General features: G+C 58.7%; 2 protein-coding genes across 2 annotated transcripts in view; one reads left to right on the top strand and one right to left on the bottom strand.

Annotated features, from left to right (window-relative positions):
* Positions 1–4336: 4336 nt before the first annotated feature.
* On the top strand, positions 4337–13620 carry SPDEF (SAM pointed domain containing ETS transcription factor). Its single transcript, XM_045865981.2, has 5 exons — positions 4337–6831; positions 8919–9116; positions 10343–10390; positions 10506–10652; positions 12574–13620. The coding sequence occupies exons 1-5, from the start codon at positions 6396–6398 to the stop codon at positions 12750–12752; spliced, it is 1008 nt and encodes a 335-aa protein (XP_045721937.2). The 5' UTR covers positions 4337–6395; the 3' UTR covers positions 12753–13620.
* Positions 13621–16188: 2568 nt separating this feature from the next.
* PACSIN1 (protein kinase C and casein kinase substrate in neurons 1) overlaps positions 16189–24801 on the bottom strand; it is a 55424-nt gene continuing 46811 nt past the window's right edge. Inside the window, exons 2-10 of the mRNA XM_045865979.3 lie at positions 24563–24694; positions 23546–23702; positions 22115–22350; positions 21666–21821; positions 21388–21563; positions 20875–20995; positions 20648–20775; positions 19836–20023; positions 16189–19022 (exon numbers count right to left, since the gene is read on the bottom strand). Of these exons, the coding sequence (XP_045721935.1) occupies positions 18913–19022; positions 19836–20023; positions 20648–20775; positions 20875–20995; positions 21388–21563; positions 21666–21821; positions 22115–22350; positions 23546–23702; positions 24563–24625 (1335 nt within the window). The 5' untranslated portion in view covers positions 24626–24694 and the 3' untranslated portion in view covers positions 16189–18912. The remainder of the gene's footprint in view (positions 19023–19835; positions 20024–20647; positions 20776–20874; positions 20996–21387; positions 21564–21665; positions 21822–22114; positions 22351–23545; positions 23703–24562; positions 24695–24801) is intronic.

Genomic DNA, 24801 nt, shown 5'->3' with positions numbered 1-24801 from the left:
AATGAAGACGTGATTTGGAGTCAGGCAAGATTTGAACTTGACAAGGCTGGGAACTGGGGCCGTGGCCTGACCAACCACCCTAGCATCACTGGCTCCAAGCCCCAGACTTGTCTGGGCTGGGGTCCTGGCTGCCTGCGTAAAGTGGGGAGGGGATGCTGCTGGGGTGGGACCCCACCTGGCGGGCGATCTGTGAGGCAGCCTGGCGGGGTCCCTGCTTGGTCAGAAGACGGGACCAAGTCCCTCAGAGGCTCGGGACAGCAGCTCCAGAGGAGGGAGGCAGTGGGAGACACAGCCACGCCCCTTATTCTGCCCAAATGTCCGCAACGAATTATGTTTCTGCTCGCCAGGGGAGTCCCTGGTGTCCACCTCTATTTCTCCACCATCCTCCTTCCAAGCCAGGCTGAGGGGCAAGATGGGAGCATGGATCATAGAATCCAGACAGTGTCTGGGTTAAAAAAGCCCTGAGAACAGAAGAGGGCCCCAGGCGCTGCCCAGGGCCTCACATACAGCGCCAACAGAGCAGAACAGGGACCCACATCTCCAGATGCTGAGGCCTCTGGTTCTTCCCAGGCCACACATCCCCCTCCACCTTTGGAGCAAACTCAAATACAGAGGAGAGCTTGGGGCTGAGGTGGGTTCCTGCCCTCCAGGCTGCAGGCCTCCCCACCACCCAGAGCCCCTTTCTAGGGGGCTGGGTCAGCCGGTGGCCTCAGCAGAGGTGATAGGTGTGGGCAGCCGGGGAGACTCTAGGGGCTGAGAGGGGCCAAGTCCCAGCACCACGTGCAGAGAGAAGTGTGCAGTCACCACGGCACCTGTGTCTGTCAGGTGGGAGGGACAGTGGCTTCCCCATGGGATGGCTGCGAGAGCCCCACGAAACAGTTCACTTAGCTGGCCTTCACCACGTCTCAGACAGGGTCGCGAGCCATGTCAGCTGCGTGTCTGGACGCCAGTGGTACCTGATTCCTAAGCCTCACCCCCACCCCCTGTTCTCCACACACACCTCCTGGGCCCACTGACTGGCTCCTCAAGCCGAACCTCCCAGAGAGCAGGGCTCCTGGGAAAGTAAAGCCCGTGGCCTGCACAGGCCTGGGATCTGAGGAGGTGGGAGAAAGCCAGGAGGCCTAGAAGAAACCTGCCTCCCCTGCTCTCATGCTGAGCCCGAGAGGCAAGTCCTCCTCCTGCCATCCCCCAGGGACCCACCTCCCTTCTTTCTGCCCTTGGAGACCCCAGGGGCAGCAGGTGCGTGGGGAGGAGCACAATGGGGTGCTTGAGGAAGGCTGGGGCTGCCAGGAGGTGGCAAGCCTGGGACACCTTCCTGGGTAGGAAGGTGGCCTGTCACATGCAGAGAGGCGGCACTCTGGACAGTGGGGTGGTCAGTAAGGAGGAGGCTGGGTACTTTTCTTGGCTCTAGCTTGTTTGAAGAGCAGTTTCAAAGGGCAAGGGAGCTGGGGTTCCATGGAGGGCAGGAGCATGGCAGGAGAAGTGAGGGGACAGGAGGAGGAGTGGAAGAGTGAGAAGATAGAGGGGAGAGGCTGGATCCCGAGGCGGGGAGGGTTCAGAGAAGCCAAACACGTTGCTCAGGCAGGTCATGGGCACTGGCCCCAGACTCCCTGCGGCCTGGGCAGTCCGGCTTCTCTCCAAGGTGCTGACCGGCTGACTGGGGGGCCGGTCCATGTGCCCCTACCCACCCTGCATGCCTCCTGGTCAGGCCCTAGTCACACCCCCACAGTCCCCTGGCTCCCCAATTAAAGGACGCCCTTGCCTGGAGGGAGAGGGGCTGATGGTCAGGACAGTGGGCAAGCCTGAGTAGGTCTGCCCCACTTGGTGGAGAAAGGTCATCTCAGCTCAGTGGTAGGCACTGTCACCCCCCTGCCCCACCCACTCTCCCTCAGTGCTCCTCACACTGGGGTCTGCAGCCAGGGTCCTGGGCTCTGGGCAGACTGAGGTTGGATCTCAGGATTGAGGTAGGGGCTCAAGAACATTTGTCCCACCCACAGTCCCTCGCCAGAGTAAGATCTGGGAGCCGGGACTGAGCAGGATGTGGGAGATAGGCTTGGGCGGAGGAGTTGCAGGGTCACAGACTGGGCAGTGGTAGGAAACAGCTGCTACAAATCTGACTCTGGGTCTCTCTGCCCTCTCTCCTTGATCTGCCTTCCCGAGGAAGTGGGAGGGGCTGGGAGAAGGGGCTAATCCGTCCGGCCACTGCCCCACCGATCTGGCCCTGTATCTGGGCCTTGGCCTCCACCAGCTGTTACCAAACTTTCTTTGTCTGGAGTCTGAGCCAGAGCCTCTGGGGCAGAAAGGAACCAGGACATGCTGAGCCTTATTCCAGACATGTGGTTTAATCCAGAAAAGATCAACTCGAGGTTTGGGAGCTGGAAGCATCACTCGGGAGATGGGCAGCACCTAGGCCCCAGCAGAGGCTGGTGGGAGGGCCGGGCCTGCCGTCCTAAGGATGTGGATCTGGCAAACACAGGGCTTGTCCCAGGACCCTAGGCCTATGGGGCCATGGCCTGAGGGTCAGCAGGTCCGAGCTCTGCCGTGACTGTGGGCACATCCTTGCCACTCTCTGAACGTCATTTTCCCCAACGCACACCTGTCTTCTCGGGAGAACGATCACCCACCTGAGAACATAATCATGGCTGAATTGCATGGCACAGTTGGGGAGAACTGGGAAGTCAGAGGAGGAACCTGTTGGGGAGGGCTTCCTGGGGGCGGAGGGCTTTGGGCTGAATTTCGATGAGAAGGAAGGGGCGTATTGGGCAGGGGGACGGCAGCACAAGAGAAAATGGCCATGTTGTGCCCACAGCACTGGGGCCAGGGGAGAAATGCCATTGTCATTAGAGCCTGGATATGGTCACCATATCGATCGATCCCTGGTTCTGGTCCGGACCCTGCCACTGACCAGCAAATGAATCCCTTCCCCATATGTGATCTACAAAATGATCACGTAATATATGGTCCCTTCCAACTCTGATAATCTGGGCTGGGTAGGAGGTAGGCTCCGAGGTGGGTACCAGTCATTGGAATTGTGCAAGGCAGGCCATAGGGAGCCATGGGAGGTTCTTGAGCCCAGGGGTGCCTGATGAAGGAGTGTTGAAAGGAAATGAGCTTGACAGTGGGGTGGGAATGGACTTTGGAGGATCAAGTGGCCCAATCAGGAGGAGGGCAGGACTCTGGGAAAATGGACCGGCCAGAGCAGAAGCCTCAGAGGGAGTGTGGCACAATGAACAGAGCCTGCATGTGGCCGGCTGGGGACTTCAAGCAAGCTGCATAAGATCTCTGAACCTCACTGTCCACATCTATAACCCGGGACTCTCGAACCCACATCCCCCGGAGTTGTGGGCAGTAAGGGAGATAATGGGCATGAATGCTCGGGGTATAGAAGGTGCTCGCTGAGCAGTTCTCTCTTCCCTCCGAGTCTGACCCCGGAGCCTGGAGGAGACGCTAGAGTTACAGGCTGGGATCCCTGACCAGTAAACCAAGGTCCCCACAGATCTGGGCTGCTGGGATCAGAGCATTCCCCACCACCTCCCCACTTGCAGACAGTCAGATCTTTCTTCCCACCGCATGGTTAATTATTAACTTATTTTTCACCAGGGAGGTGTCAGGAGCTGGGACCAAGCCTTGGTTGTGAGCAGGTTTCTTGGCATTTAGGTGCAAAGTGAGGGGGGAGCTGGAATGTGCAGTGGGGAGGAGGTGGGAATTCTCTGCCCCTGAAGGAACCTTGGGCCAGGAGTCCGAAGACCTGGATGCAAATCACTTAGCTCTCTGCACCTTCACTTCCCTGTCCACGAAATAGGAATGAGAATAAGGCCTGAGCTGCCTCTCTCCAGGGAGGGATGGATGCAAGGGGCGCTCACTCAATGTATCAGGGCCGTGTCGTCAAGTCCCTGTCCAGCAAATGCTGCCCTGCCCCTTCATCCTCACTGACCCCTCATGCCACGGTGCCCCAAAACACAGCAGCTGCCTCCCATCCGACCTGTGGCTGTGGCCAAGCAAACAGAAGGGCCATGAGGGAAGCGAGTTCTCCTGCTTCTTGGAAAAGCTTCCGTCTTCCTGGCATATGGCCCAGGGTGCTGGCAGAGACTGTCCTAACGTGGCAGGCATGGGAGTTCTGGGGACGTGGATGGGGCGGGAGGCAAGTAGGGGTGATGAGGGAGGGGTGGGGAGCCAAGAGGTGCTCTCCAGGGGTGGGGCCTCCTAGGGGGTAGGGCGTGGGCACAGGCCCGGGTGGGGACCCAGGAGCAGAGCGGGCTGTTGGTGCTGCCTGGGTAAATAATGTTGGGCCCACAGCACACATGTGTGTTTGCACAGAAGGCCTTGAAATGATTCCAGGCCTGCCCTCTGTCCCCCGCAACCCCAGTCCCCCTCCTTCCCTGCTCACCCCACCCCACCCTGACCTTTCCTTCCTTGTCACTTAAAGGAGCCCTTGAAAGGGAGAGTCTAAATCAAAGGGAACACCATGCTCTCTTGCTGGCATTCTCTCCACCACAGGAAACTACACGGCTGCCATGTACAGTTGGGAAGGTTGGGTACTGCACAAGGGAGGGGAGAAGAGGGGGTTGAAATCCCAGTTGGGCTCCATTCACCAAACTGCTATCCAGAGAGAAAATCGCCATGTGCTGAGATATTTGAAGGTGTAGAATGGGCTAGCTGGAGCCCCCAAGAAGCCAGAAGTATCTTCCCAACTGGGCTCTTTAGGGCAAATGCACACCGAGGCTAAGCGGGTCAGTCCCATGGGGTGACTCGTAATGGGCAGGGAGCCCCACCCCCTGTCCCAGCGTGGCACAGTAAATGCCCCCAGGAGAGCCTTCCAGTCCTTTGATTAAAGCCTCTCCCTCTTACTGGCCGGATGCCTTTAAAGCAGCAATTCTCAAATGTGAACAAGTGTAGAATCACCCCCAAGGCCTGTTGAAATGCACTGCGGGGATTCCCCGAGCTTCTGAAACAGTAGCTCTGAGGCGGGCCTGAGAATTTGCATTTTTACCAAGTTCCCAGGTGCTGCTGCTGGTCCAGGCACCACATTGTGAGAAACACGGCTTTATGAACACACGTTAACTTGCCTTAACAGGTTTATCTGTTCCTTTTCTCCATGCTGATTTTATTGGGGGCATGTATATGTTGATAATCTTCCACCAGGACTTGAGTCCAGGGCCCACAGATCACAGGAACAGCCCAGAAAGCCGAGTGTCTTGGTGTATGTACATCTCCTGAGTCCCTGACTCACCCAAGCTGCCTACTCCAATTCGGGTTTCAGAGAGAAAGGGCCCAGAGGCAAAGCAGAGCCTGCATGACTGATGGGGAAAGAGGCCTCTGGCTCTGTGTGTTGAGGCCAAATGGTGCCCCCTGGGGGGCCTTGGGGCAGCGGGAGGAGTGGGTGTCTGAGTCGCTGGGGGCCTCTGTCATTCCCCAGAGCATGGGCCTGCTCACCACCCCCTGATCTTGTCCTCCCCCACTCCCACTCTGCCCCCACACCAGCATCCCCCCTCCCCTCCCCCTCCCCCCTTCCCCTCCCTGCCCCATGCTGGGCCTGTAGGTCTGCGCAGCCAGCAGAAATGAGGGAGGCCCTGGGAGCTGAGAGGGGCTGGGGCAGCATTTTGGGGGAGGACGAGGTGGGATGAGGACCAGAAACCCAGTCCTGAGTGGGTGTGGTATTGTTCAGTGACTACCTCAGCGGTGTTCAGCTGGAAATTTATTCATACCCTCCAGATGACCCTGTTGGAGGGGAAGGGGGTCTGCCTCCCTGACTTGTAAGGGGATTCTACCCTGTCACACCCCTCACTTGCTCCTTTCTTCCTTCACCTGGAGGTGAAGGTGACGGTGACCTTTTCCCGTCCCTACCCTCTTTAAGGGAAGAATAAAAGAAAACAAGCTCTGCTACAGCAAGAAAGATAGAGGTTAGCTCTCAGAAGGAACTTCCTTCACAGGGCAGTGGACTGGGATCTGGGCATGGGCTGGCCCAGGGACAGAGGCCCGGACATTAAAGACTCCTTGTCCACAGGCCTCAAGTTTGCTCAACTACCAAATGGGTCTAATCGTGCCTTCCATGGTGAAGATTCAGTGAGGTCAAGAACCTCGGAAGGTTGTTTTAAGCACGCCACGTGTGTAAAGATTTGCTGCTTTCAGCCAACCTGGCTTCCTTGGGGAGTGAGGGAGTTGTCCGTTTATACCTCACTGTCTTTCCCAGCCAGAAGCCTACCTGCCCAGCCCTGTCCTAACTGCCCAATGACCCGGAAGCCCCAACTCTCTCCCAGGCCCAGCCGCTGCCCACTGAGCCCCTCATCCCCATAACCAGCTTAGTGGCCCCCAGGGGGACAGGGAAGCTGCCAGAACCTGATTCTCCATGCTCTCTTATTTCCGTAGACACAGCCACCAGCCCAAGCGACGGCAGCATGGGCAGCGCCAGCCCCGGTCTGAGCAGCGTGTCCCCCAGCCGCCTCCTGCCGCCCCCCGACACTGTGCTGCGGACGGGCCTGGAAAAGGTGGCCGCAGGGGCGGTGGGGCCCGAGAGACGGGACTGGAGCCCCAGCCCACCTGCCACACCTGAGCAGGGCCTGTCTGCCTTCTACCTCTCCTACTTTGACATGCTGTGCTCTGAGGACAGTGGCTGGGCCACCAAGGGCCCCGGGGCCAGCGCTCGGGAGGAACCATCTGAGGAGCCTGAGCAGTGCCCGGTCATCGACAGCCAAGCCCCCGGGGGCAGCCTGGACTTGGCACCGGGTGGGCTGACGCTGGAGGAGCACTCGCTGGAGCAGGTGCAGTCCATGGTGGTGGGCGAGGTGCTTAAGGACATCGAGACGGCCTGTAAGCTGCTCAACATCACTGCAGGTGAGCCCTTCCGCGGGCGCACCTCTGTAAGGTGGGGCACAAGCAGGGCTGAGGTCACGAGCGGGGGCGAGGGTGCTCCCTGCGGCACTCCGGCCACCCCCCACGCAGCCTCAGCAGCCCCAGGGATGCTGGTGATTCTGCACATACAGTCAGCCCATAGCATGTAGCAGCCGTACGCCTGGGAAGGTTTCGACCCTCTCTGTGCCCTGACTACTGCAGGCAGTGAATCCGAGCTACACACCATCCGGCCCACGACCTCCCCTTGGACTCACCTCCACGCTCCCCTCATTTACTCGGCTCCAGCCACACCTGCTCATCGCTGCTCCCGCGACACTCATACCTCAGGACCTTTGCATCTCCTGGTCTCTTGATCTAAAATGCTCTTCCCCCAAATCTTTACTTGGCTCACCCCTCGCCTCCTTCAGATCTTGACTCAAATGGCACTGTTTTGATGTTTTTTCCCTGACGCCTCTATTGAAATTACTGTCCATACCCCCACCTCTTACTCCTCCTCCCTGCTTTCTTTCTCGCATCGCAGGTACTGACACCCTGTGTATTTTATTGATTTATCATATTTGCTGTGTCTCCCCCGCTGGAATGTACACACCCCAAGGGCAGGGATTTCCGCTTGCTGTGTTCACTGTTACATCCCCAGTTCCTAGGATGGCACCTTGTACATAGTAGATGCTCAATAAACAGTAACTTCTTAATATGCCAGGCCCTGTTCTAGCACAGGGGAATTGAGTGGTGAACGCCACACAAAAGCCCCTTTCTTCATGAAGCTGACGTTACAGTGAGGGAAACGGATCAGAGATACGGAGGTAAGTGTGTCACTGGTCCGGTGGTGATGGGGGCTCTGATGAGGAGGGGGCATTAGGAGTCTAGGCACCTGTGTGTCTGCCAGGAGCTGGAAAGTGTGGTTATGGTGCGGCCGCTGTGGGCTGAGAGGCTGCCAGGCCTCCTGTTCCCGCATCGTCTCTCCAGCTTTGGGCGGGCCTGACGCATCTCTTTGGATGCTGGGTCCTGGCATTTGAGCATCTCAGTCTCGTGCTGCTTTCACACAAAAAGTCTTCAGGCATCCGTCAGGCCCAGCCCCTCCTCCTTGGAGTTGCCGAGGCCCCACGCCTCCCCGCAACCATCCCAGCTGGTGTGCCCCTGCTCCCCGGCCCAGGCAGGTCTGCCCTGCCCCAGTCCTGCAGTTACCCAATGCCCCTGCCAGTCCCCACCCCTGGACGTGTTCCCATGGTGCCTCCTCTCCCACACCGGGCCAGGGAGGGGCCTGCCCTCTGAACAATGGGGACAGAAACAAATTGCTTTGACCCTGGAAAGGAAAATGGGTTTATTAAATGGGGGCAGCCCAGCCTGCAGGTCACCCAGCTGGGGCACCAGCTTAGACCACAGCGTTCACTTGGAGGCCCCGTTGTGACCATGCCCATCAGCCTGGCCTCCCCCCTTGTGCCCTGCCAGGCTCAGCCCAGAGCAGCTCCCCAGGGGGACATCCAGTGACTCTCTTCCTGACCTCTGAGGCCTATAGCTGCCCCCTGATCGCTCGATTCCCTGCCATTCATTCATTCAGTGCAGATGCACTGAGCAGCCCTTTGTTGGGTGTTGGACAAGGGGCTAGAACGCTCTATGCCTCAGTTTCCTCATCTGTAAAACATGGTGCGGGCTGGGGCTGTAGGGCTCCTCCCTAATTGTATTGTTTTTTTTCTGGTTCCTTGAAGGGTTTGGGGACGGCAAGAGTCAGCTGAGAGAGAAGCTCAGGTGTCTGGTTTAATGTCACTCTCTCCTCCAGGGCTGGGGCCTCCTGAAAGGCCCCTTGCAGGGACTGGAGGGGTCGGGGGACCTGAGATCTGGGTGAGGTGGGGGGTGTGGAGGCCCCAGGCTACCTTGCCAAGTTTGTTTCTAGGGCCCTGGCTCCTCCCTCACACCCCCCTCTTTTCTCGGGTGCCCCCTCCGCAGAGCCCCTCAGGCGCTGTCTGGCCTGGCCTGTTCTCACCCGGCCAGGTCCTGGCCACAAGCTGCTTCCAGTTCCCAGGGGCACCCCACGAGAGGCCCGTGGAACTGAGGGAGTGTCTCTTGCCCAGACCCCGTGGACTGGAGCCCTGGCAACGTGCAGAAGTGGCTCCTGTGGACAGAGCACCAGTACCGGCTGCCGCCCGTGGGCAAAGCCTTCCAGGAGCTGGGGGGCAAGGAGCTGTGCGCCATGTCGGAGGAACAGTTCCGGCAGCGCTCCCCTCTGGGTGGCGACGTGCTGCATGCGCACCTGGACATCTGGAAATCAGGTGGGGCATGGCCTGGGAGAGCAGCACCTTCCAAGCTCCAGGCCCGGGACACCGAGGGCGGTGGGCGGTCGGACCAGGACACCAGGCAGGCTTGTTCTGTGCTCGGCCGGCAGCTGCTTGCTCCCAGTCTGGGCTCTGTTCTAAATCTCAGCCCCACGGGATCCTGGGCGAACTCGCCAGCCCCAGCCCACTCCCAGCCCCTGTCAAGCCCACAGAACTTAGGGCAGGGCATGGGGGAAGTTAAAATGTAGGAGTTCCACTCTGGGGACGCGGCCAGCACAGCTGATGGCAACCGTGGGTACTATGAGGTCCTCCTTTGTCCTTTTTTTATTTCATTTGTTTGTTTTGTGTTGTTTCTCATTAAAGAAGTAATGAGGTAATACATGTGCATGATTTCCAAAAAGACCATAGTGAGGGGGTGCCTGGGTGGCTGAGTCGGTTAAGCATCTGCCTTCGGCTCAGGTCACGATCCCAGGGTCTTGGGATCAAGCCCCGCATCGGGCTCCCTGCTCCATGAGGAGCGGGCTTCTCCCTCTCCCTCTGCCTGCCACTCCCCCTGCTTGTGCTCTCTCTGTCAAATAAATAAATAAAATATTTTAAAAGACCATAGTGAAAAATAGTACCATGAAAAGTAATTTCCCCGCTCAGTCCTGACCCCCAGTCCCCCTCCCTAGAGGCAACCACAGTTACCAGTTTCTTGGGCACGTTGCTGGGGAGAGTCTATGCACACAGCAAGCAAATATACATGTGTGGTTTTCACCCCTTTTAACGTGAATAGCACCGGAGTATCACACCGTTCTGCTCTTGGTGTATCTTGGATCTTGTTCCCCCTTCAGCATCTCTACAGCCGCCCTATTGCTAATGGCTGTGTGCCAACCCCTTAACGTGTAAATCGTTTAAATCATCTCCCATCCCACTGTGTGCCGCACGGGCTTTGGAAGAGGCAGTGCTTGCTCCGTGAGTCAAGGCCCCTGCCCTTAGGCACGGGACCCACTCGTATGACCAGTAGGGACCAGTGCCCCGCCCCAGCCCAGTGGCAGGCAAGGGTAGGAGCAGCCCGTGCCCGGCTAAGAGCCAGGTGGTGATGGGGGCAGAAGCTGGCTGCCTCCATGCCCCCTTGCTTGGCCACAGGGGACAGTTTCTGTGGCCCCACAGTCCCACCCAAACCCCCTCCTCCACCCTTGGGGTCTGCCCTGGGTCTCCAGCCTTCTCTCCCTGCCCTGCAGCGGCCTGGATGAAAGAGAGGACTTCCCCCGGTACTGTCCACTATTGCGGTGAGCCAGGGCAGGCAGGGAGGGGCCGGGGCCTGGGGGCCGGGTTTGAGGGATGGCTGCCCCTGAAGCAGGGGCCCCCCCACTCACTGCCACCCCCCCCCGCCCGGCTGCCCAGCCTCCACCAGCGAGGACAGCTGGACCGACAGCGAGGTGGACTCATCCTCCTCCGGGCAGCCCATCCACCTGTGGCAGTTCCTCAGGGAGCTGCTGCTCAAACCCCACAGCTACGGCCGCTTCATCCGGTGGCTCAACAAGGAGAAGGGTGAGCGGGGGGCGGGGGGCTGTGGGGGGCCACGAGGGGAACAGGCCTCACGGGGGGCTGGCGGGGGCCCTGCTGGCCTCCAGCAGGTGCCAGGCCAGGGGAAGGCTGGGGGATGGGCAGAGGGGAGCCGCCCCCACCTTTGCCCTGAATGCCAGACACCGGGCCATCACTGGCCTGGCCGGGGGTCTGTGTACGCTCGTGTCCGCATCTGCCTCCCGGCCGAGCTCTGTCTTATTTAGGACACCCGGCTCCACACAGTGCCCGGGACATACTAAGGGCTTCAAACTGGGCTGAGAATTGGACACAGTCTTTGCCTGCGACACATTGTAGCTTCACCAGGGAGACCGCTGGGGTCCAGTGAGAAACCTCATTCGAGCCACATAGGCAGTATTAGACTTCCAGTAACCACATTATAAAAATGTTTGAGCACGTGAATTTAATTTTAATAATACTTTTCTTTAATCTAATATTATAACTTATTAAAATTTCAACATATAATCAATATAAAATTATTAATGAGATATTCTTACTAAGTCTTCAAAATCTGGTGTGTACTTTACACTCACAGCCCATCTCAATTCGGATTTGCCAGATTTCAAGTGCTCAAGGCCACATGTGGCGAGTGGTTACCTCACTGGACAGGACTAGATGGGGTGTGTGTGTGTGTGTCGGAAAACACTCAGAATCAAGAAACCTGGGTTTTAGGCCCCATCCTGTCATCTGTAGCTATGGGTACCGGGACCTCAGTCTTCTTATCTATAAAATGGACTGGATCCATTCATCCAACAATCCTTCATTGAGTACCTCTGTCCACACTTGCCCAGGAAACATTTATGGAAAATTAGTGTCCCAGTGGTCTAGGGAGGATTCAGCTGCACCCCATCCTTGAGGGACCTGCAGTGTTATGGGACAGCTAGCAGTGAAAGGAGCTGGCCTACAGAGCATGTCGGGGCTGCGACGGGGCGGTGGGGGCAGCTGAGTCTTGGTCCAGGAGGACTTCACGGGGGCGGTGACTTGGCCTGAATGGGAAGGACGAGCGGGGCTAGAGGGAGTGGAGCGAAGTTCTTGCATAAGGGGCTGTAAGCCTCGTGTATATTTGAGACTTAATGCAAGCCGGTCCTCAGGGAGATGGTTCCATGGTAGACTTCGAGGGAAAAGAGATCAGGGAGGGCACGGTGATCTGGGAAGGCTTCCTGGAGAGGGTGTGCTGGCCTGGATTTGCCAGGAGAACTGGGGTGTTAACAGTGTAATAGTTCCTCGCAAGGGGCAGCTCCTTCAGGCTCCGCTGTAAGCTCTCTGTCACCACTCAACAAATGGTAGTCGCCACCACCCCCTCCACCGATCAGAGAAAGGGGCCTCAGACAGCTTCCAAAGGTAGAATATGGCAGAGCCAGGCTTCAAACCCAGGTCAGCCTGGTTCCAAATCCTCTCTTTCCACCCCCTGCTCTGAATGGATCCTACCAGAAAGGGCTGTGCTGGCTTAATGTCTGAGGCCTGCAAAGAGCTCTTTCAGGCTTGGCACCAGCCGGGGAAGGCGGCGGGGGTGGGGGGGGGACGACCTTGACGGGTGGGCACAGTGCAGAGCCCCGCAGGGCTTCTGGGTCCGGTGGGCCAACCCCGTGGCCGGACCAGAGGCTAGCTGGGGCCAGGCCCACTAACGGGCACGGGCTCACCCTTGGTGACTCCAGGGTAGCTTTGCCATTTTGTTGGGCCCCGTGACGCACTCTGCATGGATGCCTTTGGCCCTCAGCACAACCTTGGGACTAGGTCTTATGCGCCCCCCCAGTCTGGTACTTGCTCCCTGCTGACATTGGCCCCCTTGGCCTTTTGAGTCTGACCTGTTGGTTTTGGTCTTTTGCCCTCCTGACACGGCCCCCCCGACCTTGCACCGCTGGCTCTCTCTGTCCCCCTCCCCACCCAGGCATCTTCAAAATCGAGGACTCCGCCCAGGTGGCCCGGCTGTGGGGCATCCGCAAGAACCGGCCCGCCATGAACTACGACAAGCTGAGCCGCTCCATCCGCCAGTATTACAAGAAGGGCATCATCCGGAAGCCGGACATCTCCCAGCGCCTCGTCTACCAGTTTGTGCACCCCATCTGAGGGCTGCAGGCCGGGCCCTAGGCCTGAAACTTGCCCTCGCTCACCCTCCCTCCTGCCCGCCCCTACCTCTGCCAGAGCCTGAGCCGAGGGAGAGGGCACTCGGCTGGCATCAGAGTCCAAGGTCAGGGAGCGGGCAGCCCACGGCTCCCCGGGATCTAAGTGAGCTCTCTGGGGCCCAAGGGTCCCCAGGGTGGGGGTGCTTCCTCCTCGGGCCTGACGGCTCACGTGTCCGGTCCACTGGAGGACGGAAGGAGCCAGGGCTGTCCTCAGTGTTCACGGCTCCCCAGGGAAGGCCATCCCTCCACCCCAGCCCCTGACCCCAGAATTTCCAGAGCAGAGTCAGCCGAATGGCAGTAACTTAGCCAAGGCCACTCGCAGTCCGTGCTCCCTGCCACCCATTCTGCACCATGCTTGGCGTGGTGCTGGGAGACGTCCGCACCCCTGATTGGGGAGCCAGGGGTGCTCCTGGGAATGGGTAATAAAGATATTAGAGAACCAGCACAACCCCAGTGCCTGCGCAGCAAGTGAGTGGCACATCCCTGAGGCCACCAATGCTCAGAGTGGTTGTGGTCACAGTGGCCTTGGGGGGGGGTGTTAAAGGAGGCTTCCTGGGGGAGGCAGCATTGAGCTGAGCCCACAAGGAAAGGATCATTGATTGGTAGAAGCTGTGGGAGAGAGGCAGTGAGCCATCAAGGCCAAAGAGGGGCTGGAATGGCCCTCATCTTCTCCCCACTCCCAGGTGGGGGCCGAAAGGGAGGAGCAGGACTGGAGCCGGGGGGAGTCTCCCCTTGTTCGGAATGGAGAGAAGGCGGCATCCTCCACGGCCTCTTGCTCTGCTATAGATCAGGGTTTCTGCCTGAAGTGGCCAGGGTGCTAACCCTCTTACGGGGCGCGGGGGGGGGGGGTGTCCCTGAGCCCCTGTCTCTGTGAGGGGGGCTCTGGGATGGGACGGCAGGGGTGCAGGAAAGGGTGGGCACTTCAGCCCCCACCGTGGGACCCTGGCTCTGCAGCAGCAGACGGGGTGGAAGAGAGGTTGGCTTGTTTGCGGTGTCTCTCTCGGAGAGAGTCACGGACCTCTGCAATGCCCCCTGCGAAGCCCCCCATGCCAATGGGGAGAGGTGGGGGTCAGAATGTGTGTGGGCGCGCGTGTGCGCTGGGGGAGATGGGGACCTCCCACCCACTCTCTGGGGGGGCAGCATGTCTCAGCTTCCCCACATTTGTTCAGCCAGCTCCTGTGTCTGACTGAGGACTGACCATATACTAGGTGCTTCCACTGCTTTTTTCATTAACCTTCCCAACAAAACTGTGAGGTAGGGGCTACTCCCCTCTTCTGCCAACAATGAAACAGGCTCAGAGCAGTTAAGTGACTTACTCAGAGTCACACAGCAGAACCAAGCACTGAACCCACAATGACCGTGCTCTCTCTGCCCCTCCACACCTCTTGCTCTGTGACTGGTCAGCACCTTTCGCCTCCATAACCCTCCGTTTCTGATGCCAGGCTCGCAGGAGACGGGACTGGGAGCCAGCCAGCGCAGCCCGGACCACTGAGGGTTAAATGCTGCCCCATACTGCTGCCTTCTGCCCCCGGCAATTTTATTGTCTCCAGAAGAAAGTTTACTCCCGGCAGTGAGCAAACAACACCTTGGCATCTGTCAGTTGGGACTGGACGGGCAGGAGGAGGGGGCCCTGCCCCAAGCCTGTGCCTCTCTGGGCCCCCGGCTGTCTGCCTCCTCCCAGGAAGGGGGCTGCCTGGGACCCCAGCCAGCACTCAGCTCAGCTCTGCTGAACTGGTTTTGTCTCCAGCCTTCCTGCCCTGCCCCCAGTGGAGTCCCCAGAGCCACCTGCTTGCGTGCCCCCAGCTGGACCTGGGCCTGGAGCAGCTTGGAGTCTCAGGCTGGGGCTGGGAGGGAGGAAAGGAAGGGGGATTCATGGCTAGGAGTGGGGAGCTGGAGCTCCTCCAGAAAGGGGCGCTCTGGGGGGTGGGGTGAGGCAGCTCCTTGCTGAGAGGATCTGCCATGAGGCACACATCCCCTTGGCAGGCACACACCCATCCACTGACACCTCGTGTGCTGACAGCAAACTCTAGATTCCTCTTCCCCCTCCACACACCTGCCCATCAGAACCCCATCCAGCCCAGGTATTCCCCGACACTCTTCCCCGGACCCTCCTGCAGGGCTCCCCACGACTGCATGCAAGAGCCTGCTCAAATAAGGCAACCTTTGGTCTTTATTTGAAGGGTCTTCTGTGTGGCTAAAACCAGCGGCTGGTCACTCGTGCTGGATCTGGGGGATAAAGGACATGAGGTGGTGAACAGCTCAACCCCCTCCTTGACCTATTCTCCCTGTTTGTCCTGAGGCCAGGGGAGAGCAGCAAGGGCAGGGGGGCTGTGCGACATTTGCTTTGAATCAGGGGTTTGTGTCGGGGCTCTGCCAGGCTGCCCGGGCCAGAGGGGCCTCAGAGAGCTCTCCGACCTGACTGGGGGCAGCTGAGGTTGGGGTGCAGGTGGGGATGCAGTGAACTGGCGGCAGAGCTGGCCAGCACCTGGGACTCCTGCCCAGCCCAGAGGAGATCTAGCTGCGGGTGGGGAGGCTGGAGCAGGGCTGGGGCAGAGTGAGGGCCTGGCACATCAGAGCTGAGAGCCCACAGCCTCCTCAGTTCTGTCCACTCCCTTGAGCAATCCTCCTGGAGGAGCCCTCCCCAGGGTCCCTCACAGAAATACTGTCACAGGACGGGCAAGACACAGGAAAAACGTGGCATGATCTGATGTCACACCACAGGGAGCCTGGGATTGTGAACAACCAGGAGCCACAGGCCTCAGCAGTCACTTTTACAATTTGGCTTTAGAAATTAAAACCTGGGGCGCCTGGGTGGCTCAGTGGGCTGAGCATGCAACTCTTGATTTCAGCTCAGGTCATGATCTCAGGGTCGTGGGATCGAGCCCCACATGGGGCTCTACGCCCAGTGGGGAGTCTGCTTCTTCCTCTCCTTCTGCTCCACCCACCCCACCCCGCTCTCTCTCAAATTAATAAATAAATAAAATCTTAAAAATAAATAAATAAAAATTAAAACCTATTTAGGGGTCACCCTTGAACTCTGAGTTTGGGACCCCGAATGCCCCAGCGCTCTTGGTCAGTGCTCATCACCAGGCTCCCGGAACCCTAGGGCCACAGTCTCAGGAGCCTCAGAGACCATCTGTCACCCGCCCTGTGCAGACAGGGCTCAGGGCCCTGGAAGGTTAGGGCCCAGCTCTCAGTCCTCCAGCCCATTGGCAGTCAGCCAGGACAGCACTCGGCATGCTGGGCACTTCCTCCCCGACACACCTCCCAACCACGGATAACTCCAGAGAGCTCGAAAGACACACAAGACTCAAGAGGACCACGTCCAGCCAGGTTGACACAGTTCTGGATTTTATCCACAGTCATACAATCACAACTGATAGATATATATTTGTATTTATATACCTTTAAATTACACGATCATGTACAAAACAGGTGCATTGCTGAGACCACAGCACTTCTCGGAGGGTCACAAGTGTCGGACTAATGGAGTCAGGAAGCCTAGGGCAGCAGATGGCGGGCGGCAGGGCAGCCCCGGCCCCCGGCAGAGCCAGGCGGCAGAACGGTGGTTAACTAGGGACAAAAACACACGAGTCGCCAAGCCCCACAGGGCAGGCCCGTGCAGCATTGAGGGTGTGGGGAGGGGGCTCCGAGAGGTGGTGGGCACAGCGAGGGGCGTGGCCCCCATGCTCGGGGGTGAGTGCCCCCACACCAGCACTGACAGGTGGGGCTGGGCCCCTAGAGCTCAGGGGGGGGGACTACTGGGTGGGAGACCCTCCCATTCCGGGGTCCTGAGGAGCCTGGGGACCAAGAGACAGTGGTCCCAAACCGGGCCGTGGAGGTGGTTGCTCAGAAAGAATGGGACTTCAAGTCCCTGCTCCGGAGTGGGCAGCTGGAGTGCTGAGGGGACAGGCCTGGGGTCCAGCCAGGACCAGACCCCCCCAGGTGCGAGAAAGCTACTGGCACGGAGAGGGGGAGCCCAGGCCCCAAGGCATGGATGTGCCAGCTTCCTGTCTTCCAAGGGTACGTGGTAAAGGTCAAAGGCCCCCAACCTCAACTCCCACCTGGAGGAGAGGCTGAAGGGGCTTTTGGTCTAGAGTTGGGAGGGCAGAGGGCTACCGAAATCTTGCTTTGGGCTCTGAGGGGCCTAGCGCACATCTCAGGCTGCAGCAGATGCCCAGAGAGCAGTGACAGGAAATGGGGGTTCAGGATGGGAGGTGCAGTTTGCTTGTCCCTGGGGGTGCCATCGTCCCCACCCTTCAACTCCCCTGGCCCTGAGGGAGGCCTGGCCCACTGAGGCCCCTGCCAGAGTCTGCCAGGATCCTCTGGCACACATGAACAAGGTCAGGGTCTGGAGGCTGGGGTCCACGACCCAACAGTGGAATGTTGGGAGAAGCAGGGAGCAAAAGAGGACTGAGGGGTACCAGAAGGGCTGGGATATCACACTGTCTTTATCTGGAGGCCCCGGGAGCCAGGTGCTGCGGAAGGGGCTAGGTAGGGTGTCTGCAGTCCTAAGGCCCAGAAGCTCTCCTCGAGCTACAAGAAGTCCCGGGGCCTCGCCCCAGAGGTTCCAGAGAGACTCCTTCTTCCAGCCGTTCCCCCCCTCCCCTTGAGCTTTTGTCCTGCCCTGGTCTGCTTCCCAAGCCCCTGTGCCCACATGTGTGGGAGCTGCTGGAACGTGGTACTACTACTTGGTAAGCCAACACTGCTTTCCTTCACCAACCCCAGGAAACACTCTGGCTCTGGGCAGGCCCTTTGCCTCCTCTACCTCCCCCTCCCCAAAAAGTCCTTTCACTGAAACCCAGGCCTAGAGATATTGGAGCGGCTGCCAGCAGGGGGAATTCTGCTCCAGGGGCAAGGGCCGGTTGGGGAGGAGGGGACAAGGAAGAAAGACATGTGACTGTCCTGCTCCTGAGAGCCTCGGTTCCTCCCTCCTCCAAAGCCATATCTTTCCCATTGGTGCTACAGTGTTCCTGACGGTTCTAGGCTGGAGACTCCCTTGGGCCTTGCAGTGTCTTCTCAGGAAGGCCAGAGAAGGGCAGAGAGGGATGGGAGGCCACAAGGCTGTCTTCTAGAGGCTGGCTGAACCTAGCAAATCTACGGTTTTAGATGCACATGGAGGGAGGGAGGTGGGTGGGCAAGGTGCCCTCCGCCCCAGGAAATGGGAGGAGGTTGCTACTGTTGCTGGCTTTGCCCTGGGCTTTGAGGTCTCTCCCCCTGCCTGAGGACTTAGGAGAGGGGGGGCAGGGTTTCTGCAAGTGACCGCGGGGTAGGGCTCTAAGAGCCTGTGCCCAAATTTGCTGATAACTGGAAAGAAGGGCCCCAGCAGGGTCTTGGTCCCTCAGCTGAGCCTGGTGTTGAGAGGACCGAGGGCCTGCCCCCTCTTCACTCACCCTCCTACACCCCGGTGACACTGTCACCAACTCCAGCTCTCCCCTTGTCATGTCTGGGGGAGTCTAGGGATCCCGGGAAATGTCCATGGGAGAAGAGAGTGACCATTCCTCCTCCAGCCCCACCAGTCCTTAGGGGTGAGGCTAGGAGAAGAAGGGTACTCCCCAGGGCAAAACAGAAGACTAAAGACTGGGAGGCCCCCTTTCTCTGGGGTCTGGAGGGGAGGCCTTTGACAATAGGGTGGTGGAGGGAGGGGAGCATCGTGGGGCAGAAGGAAGAGGTCAGAAAACCAGGCCCAGAGAAGAGGCGGGGGACAGACACTGGCAGCCTGGGGTTGGGGGGCAGGGGTGGGAAGCATAGTCTGTGGGGAGTGAGGCAGGAGAGAAGGGTCCGGGAGACAACCCTCAGGGCTCAGGAGACTCTTTGGTGGGATCTGAAGAGCAGATGTTGCAACGTCTCTGTTGGGCTAAGTACTAAGACCCTCACCTACCCTGGGGCCATCACCCCGAGTCCCACCACCCTGGCCGCCAGGCGGCCCTGCAAATGCTTCTGTCTCTGTATTTTTTGTTTTGTTCTGTTTTGACTTTTAAAAAAATAAAAGCTTGATCGGAAAATATGTCTGGAACTCTATGGCAAGGGAAGAGGGACAAGAGAGAGAGGGAGGGGAGGCAGTGGATGAGGAGTGAGGGGTGGTGTGGAGGGGAGCAGGGCAGCTAGATGGCCTCCACGTAGTTGGCGGGATAGAGGCCCAGCTGCCCACTGTCCAGCCGCCCGCGGCACCATCCTTGCTCATCCTCCTCGCCCAGCTTGGTGAGCTCATCTCCTAGGAAGGGGACACAGAGGAGCACATCGACAGGGGCTCAGAGAGAGCCACCCCCACCCCACAATGCTAGGTAAGCTCTCCGATACCATTATTCTGGGCCAACCCCAATCCCTCCCATGACTGCTCCAGTGGTGCTCGGGAGACCAGCCCCAGGTACACCCCGACTCCCCCATGGGCTGCCTCACGCCAAACACCTTGGAGATTATGCTAAGTGAAATAAGCAGAGAAAGTCAATTATTGTATGGTTTCACTTATATGCGGAACATAAGGAACAGCATGGAGAACATTAGGAGAGGGAAGGGAAAAATGAAGGGGGTGGAAATCGGAGGGGGAGACGAACCATGAGAGACGATGGACTCTGAGAAACAAACTGAGGGTTTTAGAGGGGAGGGAGTTGGGAGGGATGGGTTAGCCCGGTGATGGGTATTAAGGAGGGCACGTACTGCATGGAGCACTGGGTGTTGTACGAAAACAATGAATCGTGGAACACTGCATCAAAAACTGGTGATGTAGTGTATGGTGACTAACATAATAGAATTAAATTAAATTAAAAAAACCCCCACCTTATCTGGGTCTCGGCCCTGCCCCCCCCCAAGCCCAGGCCCCGCCTCTGGCTTCCTTTTTAGGGTTCAGGCCCTTCTCCTAGCAACCCCTGCCCTCAGGCCCCGCCCCCACCCTACTGTGGGGTCCCACTCCACGTTTGGCCCCGCCCACGCACCAGGCCACGCCCCCAGCCGCATTCCCAGCAAATCCCGGCATCCCTTGCCCTCAGGCCCCGCCCAGCCCAGCCCAGCCCAGCCCAGCCCACCATACCAGCCTTGAAGCTGAGCTCATCCTGCTCCTGGCCGTCGTAGTCATAGAGTGCCCGCACACGCACTCCTTTGGCGTCGTCCTCGAAGGGATTGGAGCCCCCGTTGGCCTCATTGCCCCCAAATGGGTTCCCGCTCTCGTCGTCCGACCACTCGGTGGCATAAGGCTGGCCCCTGTCGTAGCTGCTAACGCTGAGACGTAAGGAGAGGCCCCAGCATGAATTGCCTCTCCCCTCGTCCTTAGGGCTGCCCCCTCCTGCCAGTCAGAGCCCTAGCCCCAAATCCCACCAAGGCTGGCGCAGGAAAGGGCCTTGTAAGAGGAGGTCCCAAGCCAGTGATCCTCACTGACAGCTCTTTCGACAAATGTGAAGCAGGACTATTAGCCTTACTACCCAGCCCTTGAGTGAGGGGATGCTGAAGTGGAACCCTGAGAACATCTGACCCCTCATCTGAGAAGGGCACCTCGTGGTTAAGCCGCGTGACCTCCTGGACATATCCTGGGTCTGAGGCTTACTAACTAGCTGTGTGACCTTGGGTAAGTCACTTAATCTCTCTGGGTTTCAGTTTCTCCATCTGCAAAATGGAACTCTATACACTTCTCAGAGTGTTGGGAGGCTTCATTACGTTAATATATGGAAAATGCTTACAACAGTGCCTGGCACATAGTAGGTGCTCTCAAAGGATGACCTGCCACTATCTTTGAGAGGAGCATGAGGTTGCTGTGATTTAGACCATTTCTTGTCTCCTGAGGTAAAACTCATCTGCCCCAGTATGTGGGCCCCTCTGGACCCAGGAAGCTCCACAGGAGGCACTCACCTGCCACGGTCCCCAGCCTGGGATGTGGTCTCCACCACTCCAGTGGCATTAGTCAGCGTCACCCCTTCTGTCTTCTTGGGCTGCTTCTCTTTCTTGGCGGTGGTGTGAGGAAGGTCTGGGTTCCACTCCTAGTGGGCACCAGGGGAGCAGTGAGGCAGGGGGGCTGCCCCCTGAGGTCTCTTCCAGCCTTTTCCGACTTCCCTTCCCCCATCCCCACACCTCCTCACCTCAAACTGGGGCCAGTTCATGGGCATGCCAGGGCCGCTGGTGCTGCGGAACCACCTGAGGTCATCCTGGGCATCGGCCCCCCGGATGGCCTGCTCCAGCTCCCGGTACACGTGGACATAGCTGTGCACGGGGGAGATGGGGCAAGATGCACCATGGCCCCTTCTCATCCTCGCTGAGGGCCAGAGGGAGCCCATTCAGGGCACCAGGGTGCTGGCAGGCCCCCCAGCTAGGGATGAGGTGGGCTGGCCAAGGAGCAAACCCCGAGTGCGCACCCTTCCCTATCCCCGCCTTTGCCACTCCCCCAACCCTCCAGAGCAACACCCGCTATGTTTCTCTAGGGCCTAGTCTGTGTCAGCGGCACCAGGCAGTCACTGTCTCCGGAGCCTCTTCCTTCTGGGCCCCTGCTGCTCTGCCCCCCACCTCCTGTCCCGGTACCATAGGGCTCAGGGCGCCTTGCACACACTTCCACCCTCCGCCGTGTCCACGCCTGCCACGCCGCCACGCCCAGCTACCTGCTATTCTCGGCCAGGTTGAGGTGACGTTTGATGTCCAGCAGCACCTCCTTGAGGAAGACCAGCCGCTTTTCCTCGAAATGCTGGCACTGCTCGAACACCTGCTCCATGCCCTCCATGTACTGGGGTGTGGTCTTGCCCACGTCATCCAGCACCTTCTCATACTTCTCCTGTGTCTGTGGGCACCGGGGCAAAGGAAGGGTGAGACCCAGGCCTGCAGCTCCCAGCCACCTCCCACTCCAAGGGGCTCATGGCCACGCATGCTCCTCATGCGGCACCTTCTGTACGTCCTGCTTGCACTTGTCCACTTTGTCCTGCAGCTTCTTCTGCTGCTCGGGCGTGACTGACTGCTCCGTCTTGCTATTCATCTCCCGCGTCACGGCCAGCTTCTCCTCCTTGCAGGCCAGATGGTAGGCCTTCTTTGCTGCCTCTAGCTGAGGGGCAGAGGGAGCAGGAGGGAGAGCTCCTACTTACCAGCAGGAACAGACAGGCTCCCTCGTCAAGCCCTCCCCCGCTGGGGGCTGGGCGCACACATTCGGAAGAGGCGGGAGGGATGTAGGCCCCGGCTCCAGGTATCTGGGAGCAGTGCCCACCCATCTGTGGATGTTTCTGCTGGCAAGGCAGGGCTGCTCCCCATGGGCACAGCCCCAGCGGGTGATGTCCTGCCCGCCCCCTCTGATCAGACTGCCCCCCCTCGCCCCATCTGCAGCAGCCACCCACAGGGCACCTCCTTCATCTTCTTGGCCCAGGGCTTCTGGGCTTTGCGGAAGCCGTCTTCAGCTTCCTTGGTCTCCTTAAAGCCGCCCATGATCTGCTTGTGATAGGCGTCCTTCTGCCAGTTCTTGACCTTCTCCAGGTCCTCGTTCAGCAGGTTGTTCTTCACTTCCTGGTGCAGTTCGCTCACCTTGTCCGCCTCCGTCATGATGGCCCCCCAGGCCCGCTCCAGGCTGCCATACTGTGGCCCTGAGGAAAGGGTCATGGGGTCAGGCGGCCCTCATCACACGCCACCCAGAGGCCTCCCTCATGCCTCCTTACGCTGAGGCTTTCCCCCTACCTGCCAGGTCTGCAGAAATGCCCTCCCCTGCTTGCTTTACAGTTTTATCCATCCTTAAGGCCCACGCACCTCCTCCAGGAAGCCTTCTCTGACTGCTCCGTTCTCACACCCTGCAGCCTGCAGCCCTCACTGAATTTGTCGTATAGCATCTGCCTCTGTGTCCACTTCCTATCTCCCCTGTCAGCTGGTGAGCCCCGTGGGGGCAGCCTGGACCCCGCAAGCCCTCACAAGCCCAGCGCAGCACCAAGCACACAGTAGGTGCTTTAGGAATGTTGACTGAACGTAAAACTGAAGAAGCAGCTGGTGGCAGATGCCAGGAGGCCACTGGGACCAGACATTCCAGTCATTTGTTGGTCTATATATTGGGCATCAGCTCTGTTCCAGGCACTATGCTGGGGAGTACCAGGCTCAGCCCCTGCCCTCATGGGAGTTAGGGTCTCGCGGAAGAAAAAAAAAATTTAACAATTACATGGAACCCCCAACCTGAAAGTGTTCCAGATTAAAGGAATCTACCGACAGGACAACTAAATGCAGGATGTGATTCTGGATCGCCTTCTGGACCAGCACAAACAATTGCTGTAATAAAATTTGCATATGGGTCATATTAAATGTCCCAATTTGATCGGTGAACCATGGTTATGTAAACAAATGTTCTTATTCTTAGGAGATACGTGAAGGATTCAGGGTAAAGTGGCAGGTCTCCCACTTAGATGGTTCAGAAAAACATATGCACCAAAGAAAGAGGGACTGCAGAAACAACGTGGCAAAACGTTCACTGGTGAATCTGGTCGAAGGCTGTGTAGTTCTCTCCACGATTCTCGCAACTTTTCTCTAAGTTAAAATTATTTGGAAATAAAAAGGTTGTCTGGTTTGGTTTTGTCTTTTTAATCCAACCTAAAACTGTACAAAGTCGAGTTGAACAGGGACAGGGAGACCTGGCTTGGTGTGGGAGGGTCAGAGCGTGGGTGTGGGGACGGTGCCTTCAACTGCCGGGTGGCCAGAGTGGGGGCAGGTGCATCCGGGTCGCGGGGTGCTCCCGGGGCCCCAGACTGTGGGCAGCCGGAGAGGGCCAGGGCGATGCGCCCGGGGTGGGCATGGGGGCACCTTTCTCAATGAGCTGGCGCCAGCGCTTGGCCCAATCCGTGAGCTGCTGCGCGTACGCCTTCTCGATCTTGGCGCGCTCCTGCACGCAGTTCATCAGGTCGTTACACAGGCGGTGGCCGTCATCGATGCGCTTCACCGTCCGCTTGTAGTTCCCCACCTGGCGGCCAAGCAGCGAGCTCGACTCCCGCGGGTTCCCCGCGTCCCCCGTACCCCAACCCGCCCAGGACGCCGCGGCCTGCAGGGGGCGCCCGCCGCGTCCATCTCCCCGCTCCCCCTCCCCAGGTGAAGCCTCGCAGCCCCGCGGGAACGCATTGGGGGCTCCCCCGCTCTCACTTTTGGGGACCTCAGCGCCCTGCATCATACCCGACGGGCTATGCACTCCCTCACCCCACCTGACACATAATTTCCTCGTTGCCACAAAGTGCAAGATTTTTATAACTTGGACCCAGACTAGAATGAAATATTCATTTTGTTCTTGGGAGCTAAATGTATTATATTTAGAAAGTCATGTAAGTGTTGAGCTGAGCTGCAGCTTCTTGACATAATATTATGTTTTGTAGACACCTCATTAAACACTTATTAATATAGGTTTGGCAGTTTTCGCTTTGGGTTTTGGAAGCCAATCGGAAAAATTATATTTCTTGGTCTCAAATAGTTTGGGAAGCTCCTGAAATGCTGGTTTCTAGGCTTGTCGCCACCTCTTTGTTGCTGTGGGGCTTCTGGAATTCAGGCCACAGGGGCGGGGGTGGGAAGCCGCTGTGAAAGGTTGTGTAAGCTGTGAAGCCGGGGTCTGAGGTGCCGCGGTCTGAGAGCAGACAGGAGGAGCCTGGTCCACATCCAGAAACGCTGCAGGATCTCCCCAGGGGCAGCCGGGCCAGAGGGGCTCTGGGCTGGGTGGGCAGTCGTCTTACCTCATTTCACTGAACACCGAGGGCTTTGGAGGGACCCGAGGGGCTGGGGAGCAAGGCCTGAGGTGGTGGGGGGTGGGAGCCTGGGCCGTCACAGAAGCTGTCTCACCTCCCAGAAGCTGTCAGTGGTCTCCTCCGGAGCTAGCGAGGCCTCGTCGTAGGAGCCAGACATGGTGTAGCCGCGGGGGCGGGGGGACAGGTGGGTGTGCGGTGGCGGTCAGCAGGCGGGGCTGCTCATGCGCTGGGAGGGTAGAAGAGAGATCCCTGGAGAGGGGGGGACGTGCCCCCACGTGCCCCATTCCAGGCCTGGGGCCCCAACGTGCTGTGAGCATGAGGGCTCCACAGACT

Source organism: Mirounga angustirostris, unplaced genomic scaffold, assembly GCF_029215605.1.
Source record: "Mirounga angustirostris isolate CCGP_5_RB_7025 unplaced genomic scaffold, mMirAng1.0.hap1 SCAF_8, whole genome shotgun sequence".
In the NCBI taxonomy this organism is placed as follows: domain Eukaryota; kingdom Metazoa; phylum Chordata; class Mammalia; order Carnivora; family Phocidae; genus Mirounga; species Mirounga angustirostris.
Note: the sequence above shows the minus strand (reverse complement) of the source record. Positions and strands in the feature narration are given on the sequence as shown.